The sequence below is a fragment of the Sinocyclocheilus rhinocerous genome, unplaced genomic scaffold, assembly GCF_001515625.1.
Source record: "Sinocyclocheilus rhinocerous isolate Xijiao unplaced genomic scaffold, SAMN03320098_v1.1 scaffold324, whole genome shotgun sequence".
Lineage (NCBI taxonomy): Eukaryota > Metazoa > Chordata > Actinopteri > Cypriniformes > Cyprinidae > Sinocyclocheilus > Sinocyclocheilus rhinocerous.
Window position 1 is genome coordinate 54,019 of NW_015644072.1, and position 8,622 is coordinate 62,640.

General features: G+C 35.5%; 1 protein-coding gene across 1 annotated transcript in view; it reads right to left on the reverse strand.

The window, feature by feature from the left end:
- Window positions 1–1,297: 1,297 nt before the first annotated feature.
- The window catches only part of LOC107757940 (cAMP-specific 3',5'-cyclic phosphodiesterase 4C-like), a 75,986-nt gene continuing 68,661 nt past the window's right edge, over window positions 1,298–8,622 (reverse strand). The window contains exons 7-15 of the mRNA XM_016575547.1: window positions 8,000–8,093; window positions 7,641–7,810; window positions 6,634–6,732; window positions 6,208–6,372; window positions 6,020–6,119; window positions 5,600–5,754; window positions 3,859–3,981; window positions 3,527–3,709; window positions 1,298–2,187 (exon numbers count right to left, since the gene is read on the reverse strand). Of these exons, the coding sequence (XP_016431033.1) occupies window positions 1,792–2,187; window positions 3,527–3,709; window positions 3,859–3,981; window positions 5,600–5,754; window positions 6,020–6,119; window positions 6,208–6,372; window positions 6,634–6,732; window positions 7,641–7,810; window positions 8,000–8,093 (1,485 nt within the window). The 3' untranslated portion in view covers window positions 1,298–1,791. The remainder of the gene's footprint in view (window positions 2,188–3,526; window positions 3,710–3,858; window positions 3,982–5,599; window positions 5,755–6,019; window positions 6,120–6,207; window positions 6,373–6,633; window positions 6,733–7,640; window positions 7,811–7,999; window positions 8,094–8,622) is intronic.

The window sequence follows — 8,622 nt, forward strand, 5'->3', positions numbered from 1 at the left end:
ACACGCATCTGGCTCAGAGTAAGGGTTGTTTGTGCTGATCTAGACCAGAACTTCCTGTTTAAATCCACCTACAGTAACTATAAAAGCTGGAAAGATGTCAGATCCACTTCAGCTCTTGCAGTGGAGGCAGCCAGACACAATCTCCAATTTTACAATCTCTCTCATGGGCATAGCAGAGTAAATCAACATAAAACACTCATTCACTAGTGAGCGTCAAATTTAGAGTTGTCATCATTTGATAAACTTTTAGTTTATTAATTAACCAGATAAAATATCAACCCTGTTCCTATTTCTATAATCATAATGTCTACATAGTGCTAATGTGTCAAGAGGTATAAAGGTATTTTGCACATTTTGCATGTCTCCTTTCTCTGGCACACCAATTTCAGATCTTGGAGTCTCTACTAATCAGCTGATGACCTGAATCAGGTGTGTTTGATTAAGGAGACATGCAAAACGTGCAGTGTTGGGGTGCCTCCAGGACCAGGGTTGGGAACCACTGGTCTAATGAGCCCACTATTTTGGCTTTTAGATTACATTTTTTCTTTTTTCTTCAAAACAAGATTATAAACAGATAGATTAGTGACTGCACTTTGGAGTCTTGCTACATTAAAATGAAATCAACATCATCCTGAGGTTGTCAGCAATCACAAAGTTATCGCTAACCTGTTAAGGCAAGACACTACAAGCAAAACCATTACTGTATGTACTGGTTAATTCTGCTTCTATGTCTTCTTTCAGACTAGTGGAAAGAAAACATACAAATTAACATTAAAGTGTTTATCTATTACACATGATCTATTTGTGTCTGTAGATTTCAATTACAATACATATTTTCAAAGGCCTTTTTCTTAAAAGTCAGAAATCTCCACGTTAGCATCACGTATATATACACCGAGCTTTACAGTCGATATATAAGGTTTTTACAGAGAGGTTTGTATATATATCATTCGCCTGATTTATATAACATTTTATTCCTAAAATCATAGTGATTTTATTTATTTATCAAATTTTTTTTTCTGGCTGTTGACAGAATTTTCTGATGTATGGAGTGATAAAAAGAGAAATCCAAAATGCCCTCTGTAAAAACTCTATGAAGTCAACAAAATGAATTTTGAACCAATGTTCAGATTTCTGTTCTGGAAATGAGTGCAGATATTAATTATATAATGTTTCTTTTACATATTTTAACATAACATTTCAGAAAACGTGTAATACAAAAGTATTATTATTATTATTAATCAGTGATTAATCAGCTGGGGAAGTATGGTGATTAGTTATTATTAGTATTAGTTAATTTTTTTTTTTACTCTTTTCACCTGTGGTGTCTTGCCTTAAATATTTCTCGCAGCTGTCCCGTTTCATTCAACTAAGTTATTTCTCAGTGGCAAAAAAGCAAAAGCATTAAGTTATCCGTTATTAAAAAGGTTCAAGGTAATAAATATCCTAGAGTCGAGAGGAAAAAAAGTTCACATAATGAGTAAATCAGCTTTCCTCTGCAGCTGGCACGGACAGTCACTCAAGGGAAGACTTATGTTTCTCCATGCGACTCTCACATGAGAGCACGAAAACATTCATCTACACCTTCGGCCTCAGTGCTTTCACAAAAGGTTGTGTCTGGGACACAAATCTAGCTTTAAAACACAGGCTTATTTGGTCAAATAAACCGTGGGTCTGTTGTGTTTTTAGTTTTTAGTGTATGGTTGTTCTACTCAACCCCAAATTATTGGTAAGTGCAACTAAGAAACACAAGTGAAGCAGCACTCTTAGTACTGGGCCTTGTTAAGTTTCCTACTGCAGGATGGATACGCTGGTCATTTCTTGGTCCAGTTCTCTTTCGCTGCTGTCTAAAATGCGTGTGACTCCGCGAGGGGACGCTTGCGGATGCCTGGGGTCTGTCATAGTCCTTGATCTGTCTGCATCCGTGTGCTCTTCTTCAGCCTTTAGCTCCCCGTCCTCTTCCTCCAGAGTCAGCTCAAACTGGAACTTTTCTCCGGCTGAGCCTGCGACGCCCAGCGTGGCCCGTGAGTCCTGCTCTTCCGGGGTGGGCGACGGGCTGCGTGGGATCATGCTCTGATACCATTCGCGGTTGTCCTCTAATGTATCTAGAATGTCCTGAGCATCTGGATGGACCAGATCAGCCCATGTCTCCCATAGAGGATGGACAATGTAATCGATGAACCCCACCTTAAGAAGCAATAATTAAACACAGTCATCATTAGTACAGTATAGTACAGGACAGGCTTTTTCAAACTTGTTAATCCCACATATGATGATTCATTTGTGAAGGAGCCGCTTTCTAAAACGGCAACTACATATTTTGACGTATGAACACACATTTATACAGTGTGAGAAATATGGAGTGTAAGATTTTTTAAAATAATAATTGGCTTGTATATGGTCATTTTGCAAATTATTAAAATAGTACCAGAAAATACTTTTTATTTACATCTATATTATACTACATTTTTATTTATTTTTTTAAACTAAATGCTGATTTTTGTCTTACAATTAAAAACTCACATACATTTTAATATCTTATGTCAATATCATAACTTAAACATCTTTTACTAATATCTTAAATGCACATATTAACCTTGACAGTTTTGAAAAATAAATGTTGTAATATTTAACTTTTTTTCTCAATTTTATTTACAGCTATATATTTTTAATGTATAAACACCTATTTATACAATTTGGGAAAAAAAGTGATATTGTGAAGATTTTTTTTAATTATTGGATTTTATGTCATCATTTTGCAAATTATTAAAATAGTATCAGAGAGTTTGTTTTATTTACATCTATAGTCTACTGTTATTTATTTATTAACAAAACTAAATTCAGATTTTTGTTCCAATTAAAAACTACTGCTAATAATAGAATAAAATATTCACAATTCATCTCATGATTTCACGAATCAAATTGAGTGAATGTTGAGTCATTATATTAAACATCTTTTATTAATATCTTAAATGCACATACTAACTTTGAAAGTCCTACAAAAGAAATTTTGTAATATTTCACTTTTTTCTCTAATATTTATATTAGAGACATTTATATATTATATTAATATTTATATTTTTTCATGTAATGAAAATAAACAACAATTTATAGTGTGAGAAAAATATTAAGTGCAATACTATAAAGACCTTTTTTTTTAAAGTACAAAACAGCATACTCAACATACTTATTATTTACATGTATATTCTGCTGTTTATTCATTTATTTATTACAACTAAATGCATTTTTCCCCTTACAGTTAAAATCCATTTATACAGTGTGAGAAAATATTAAATGTGATATTATAAATCCTTTTTGGAATATTTGGCTTTTGTAATTTCACAAATTATTAAAAGAGTATCAGAAAATACTTTTTATTTACATCTATATTCTAATTTTTATGATTTGAAACATATTTTAATAATATCATAATAGACACATTACCTTTGACAGCCTTAAAAAATAGTGTAATTCTTTAAATTTTTTCTCTCAATTTTTTGCCCCCTTGTGACTCTCCCAGACATACCTGCGTTTTTTCCACAGAAGCTGTGTGTTTGTCACACATGGGGCTGATTTCTATGCCCTTGTCACGTTCACGGTCCCCCTGTCTGAAGAGCTCCACCATGATGCGGTCTGTCCACTCTCTGTAGAGCTCCAGGGGTTTCGTGGGGTTGCTGAGGTCAGCGCAGTGAACCATATTCTGAAGCACCTTTCGAAGAAAAGAATGAATAATTTTTACAATTGTGCAAATAGAACTGAAAAGCCAAAAAATGGTCGACTAGTCACTCAGAAATTGACCTAAATAGAGTTGGCAGACTAGAATTGTACTTTGTATTGGTAGAATGAGACGTGCACTACCTGTATCCGGTCTGAGTAGTTGTCCAGCAGCAAGACTCCCAGACTGGTCACTTTTTTAGTTTCCACCATTGTCTTCAGGTCAGCCAGGAAATTCATGTGTTTGGACATATCAGTGGCTAATACCTGGAGAGACAACAGGGAATTTGATAATAGATCTACAAGTATTAAAAACACTGTATTGGAAATACAGTCCCCTCCCCCCATGTCATTCAGCTTCATAACAGCTTCATAACAGTCTTTTCAAATAAAACAACAAAGAGAGACCGGAGTAGTCTGATTCACAAATGAACGACTCTTATGAACTTGACTCACAAAGGAGTCACAGATCACTCATTACCTCAATGAATCATTTAAAAACAGTTACTGAATCTGTGTCATTCACTCATACATCATTACTATCAGACATCTGGTTATGATGTAAAATAAAACATTAACTGTTACTATATTTTCCTTAAATGGATAGTTTGAAAAAATGAAAATTCTGTCATCATTTACTTACCCTCAAGCTGTTCCAAACCGGTATTCCTTTGCTCCAAACCTCAATTTCATTTTTTTTCTTTTTCTGCTGAACACAAAAGTGTGTGAATAACTGGTCCCCACTGACTTCCATTGTCTTTTTTCCACACTTCGGTAGTCAATGGGTACCAGCAACTGTTTGGTTACCAACATTCTTCAAAATATCTTAATTTGTGTTCAACAGAAGAAAGAAAATCAAACTTGAGGGTGAGTAAATGATGATATGACACTCGCTGTGTAAATACTGCAAGTGGAGTAATACAAACGGTAAAATGGTTGGAGTGCTGTTATCACTAGAATATTGCACCACTAGAAAATGCTCTCAGCCAATCAGATTCAAGGACCTGAAAGAACTGTTGTAAAAATAAATATATAATGAAATGTAGTAAGGATCAGTTATTTTGGACTTGTTTAAAATAACTAATAATAAGTGGAATCAGAATGATTACTATAACAATCCCTAGTCTGTAAAGTAAAGTTAAGTGGTCTAAATGGAAGGCATAGGACCATAAAATGTTTGTCCAATCATATCCCTCGGTCCGAGGGCTACAATAGGCTGTCTTACCTGCCTGTCAACATATGTATTTGCATACTTCTGCACACCCTGTTTGCACAGACATGATACGTCATCAGCGCGTTCCATTACGCTATTGCAGACCGAGCGAGAATGGAAGGCATTATTATTGTAATATTATGCACTTTGTACTGTAATGTTTTCTCACCGGTGAATGAGACATGAAGTAATCTGACAACGTTGCATTCAATCCTCCACCAACGCCGTCTCTCACAGTGTCGCTGGTTAGCCTCTGGTCTGCTTGTGCGTGTTCATGGGTTTTGGAGGAGGCGTGGCTTTGCAGAGTGATTATGCAGGGAGGGTGGGATCTTATGCTTTCAAAGCTACCTTGCTATTGCTAGCCTCTCTGAAATCGCCTACCCTACCTTTAATACCGAAGTCCTCCAGTTTCATTCTACAGCAAATACAGTAAATAGCTGAGGCACAATATGAGCAGTTGTGTTTGAATGAAACAAGCGAGAGCGTGGTGGTGTGATATGAGAGACGTGAAAGGAGCGCCGGCCTCAAATACCCGGATGAGCGTTGTGTTATTCGGCATTGCTAATGACGATGATTGTTATCGGGAAATAACACTCCTCGTTTTATATTGACTGACCAATCAGATTCAAGTATTCCTGGAAGAGGTGTAGTAGACATTTATAAAAGTCTCACCATATCTATAGTCATCTGTCGCAGGGACTGTCGTTGTTTCTTGCTGAGGTTGCGGAAGATATCACAGTTCTCCTCCTGGAGAAGCTTGAAGCCCACAGCCAAGTGATGATTCTCCAACACTGAGGCATCATTATACATGAGAGCCAGTTCAGAGTCTGAAAGAGTGAAGAGAAAAATAACATACTATGGTCCCGCTGGCCTTTTAGTAGCGATGCACCGAAATTTTGGCGTATCTTTATTTAAATAACATTTATTTTCGGTTTTGGTTTTCGGCCAAGTGCATTCTGAATTTTTGGTTTCAATCAAGAATTTTAATTTCGGTGCATCAGTTTTTCAAATAGGTGTTCCTGTGTTTGTGTTGAATGGATGTGGGGATGGATTTTGGAGTTATTTTAATAGTTTGTCATTAAAGAGTCGTACTTGTGTTAATAAGGAACTGGTTAGACACTCCTGGATGGTCCACATCATGAATAGCACTTGCAAACAGAGCAGCCATGATCTCAAGGTCTGTGAACACATCCTGAAAAAAAACCCAAAAAACAAATCCTGGTGTTAACAATGGTTACTTCCCATGAGCACTATGCATGTACGCGATCATCCATGCTGACCTCTAGGGCAGGTGTGGAGAGAAGAACGTGTGTGGACTGCACAACATCTGCTGCGTGGATATTGTTATGGTAGGCCATGTCCACATGGTAGTGATCCTCCAAAGTCATGAGGAAAGTTAAGAAGGTGTCCGATGGGATCTTAAAGGTCTTGAGCAAATCTCGCTCCTGACAATTACAGAGTATAAAAATATAGTCAACTGTCAGGTAAATCTGCAGTTAAAACCAGCGTAAAAATATACAGAAAAGCAACAGTAATTTCAGTTAATGCTAAACATACCAATGATAAAATTATGAGATTTTTCTTCTGGCAGGTTTTCTAACAGTTTTTCTATCTGTTGTTTTTTATTCAAGGCTATTTATATTAGCGAACAATAGCGAAGCAGTGAAACATTTATGTCAAGAGACATTTCTAGACAAATGTCTTACCTGAAAAATGGTGTACATTATGACCGTCAGTGGCCGATTCCCAGAATACTCTGCTATCTTAAAAATATCTATACCCCATCGATTGATGTCCTCAAGCTCCTAGAGTGAAAAAGACAGTCATTCTACTCCATTGAAGAGCACTAATAATAATAATAATAACAACAACAACAACAATAATAATATAGCACTATGAATCTCTGAATTTGATGTAATTTAAAGAAAGATATCACAAATACTTTATCGAAATATTTCACAAAAAGTAGTTTGACAATAAATATATTTAAAAAAAAAAATTTAATTACTAAATAATATATATATATGTGTGTGTGTGTATATTTAAACAAAATTATTTATTTCATTTTTATTTATTTTTTCAGTGGGAAGTGTTATTTGCTTGTTTACTGAACAAACCAGGAACCATGATTTTTGACTAATATAAAAATGCACTTAAATTAAAATGAACACAAAAAGAGTGACTTGTGAAAGGTGTGTAAATGAATAAAAACGTAAAAATCAATGGGCATTTTTATATTTATTATGCATGTTTCTAGTTATTACAAGCTCTAAATTATTTTATCAGGTAGAAATTGTGAGTAAAAAAAAAAAGAATACATACATACATATATTAATATATGTTTATACTGCTGTGGACAATTAGAGTCAAAAAGGGTGAGACCCACTGGTGTATTCTTTATGGAAGTCTGTTTCCTCTATAGAATAAAAATTTTTTTAAATCAGACTTTGTTTCTTGCAGTTCTGAGAAAAAAGTCAGAACTGCGAGATATAAGCACAAAATTCTGACTTTTTTTCTCACAATTCTGACTTTTTCCCTCTGAATTCCGAGTTTACATCTTGCAATTCTGTTTTTTTTTTTTTTCACCATGGAATCAAAAATTAAAAGGAGATTTAAAAAATTTTGATTTGGTAAAAGGCAATCGCAATTCTTAGTTTATTTCTTACAATTCTGATCTACAGTAGAACTGACAAAGAGTGAAATGAAGGGACACCTCGGCCAAGAGGCTCTCATGTTGTGTGTTGACACCAAATCGAGGGATGCATGTTGGAGGGAGACTCGGACTGGGGCTCAGTTTTCTCACTCCACTTATCTGAGACATCGGACGGCGTTTTTTCTCCTCCTTACACGCTGCTGACAAAATCTCCACATCATGCTGTTTTTCTGCAACACAAACCACAGAGTATGTGAAAAGCCCTGAGCTAAATTCAGATTGAAAGGAAAGACACAATTTGGGAAAATAGAAGAAAAATACTACATATATATTCCTCTGAATTAATGCTGAACACACAATGTTATCATAAATCCAGTTCCTAAATTTGTAAATTACATTTAAATGACGAAGTCACTCACGTAAAATTGTGCTTGCTATGAACTCCGACACTTGGTTTCCTGACCGGCTGGTCTCTGACAGCTGAGTAAGTTCCCTGTTGAGCATTCTTTTAAACTAAAAATAATACAACAAATAAAATTAACAAAACATTAGAAACATTATATTCTCAATTATATTCATATAGCCTATATTCACACTCATTATATTCTATATTCTCGAGTTTGGGAAATAAAATTTTTAACAACAACTGATAAAACTTTAAAGACAGACTAGCTTCGAGGTTGTTAATCGATTGTATGTGCTTTTGTTGGACCCATCTGTTTGCATTAATTCAACTTATTTTTAAAAGAATTATGTGGAATAGGAATTTGAATTTGTGGTGAAAAACATCTCAGTTACGTATGGTAACCCTCGTTCCCTGATGGAGGGAACAGAGACGTTGTGTCGAGTGTACGACACTAGGGGTCGCTCTTGGGAGCCCAAACACCTCTGACATCTTTGAGAAAAGGCCAATGAAATTGGGTGTACAGAATTTACATAGCTGGCCACGCCCCGGACATCCGGGTATAAATAGGCCAGCGTGGCATCTGCTCACTCGATCTCTTCTGAGGAGTCGAGAAGCGTCTCAACCCACTCAGAGGTA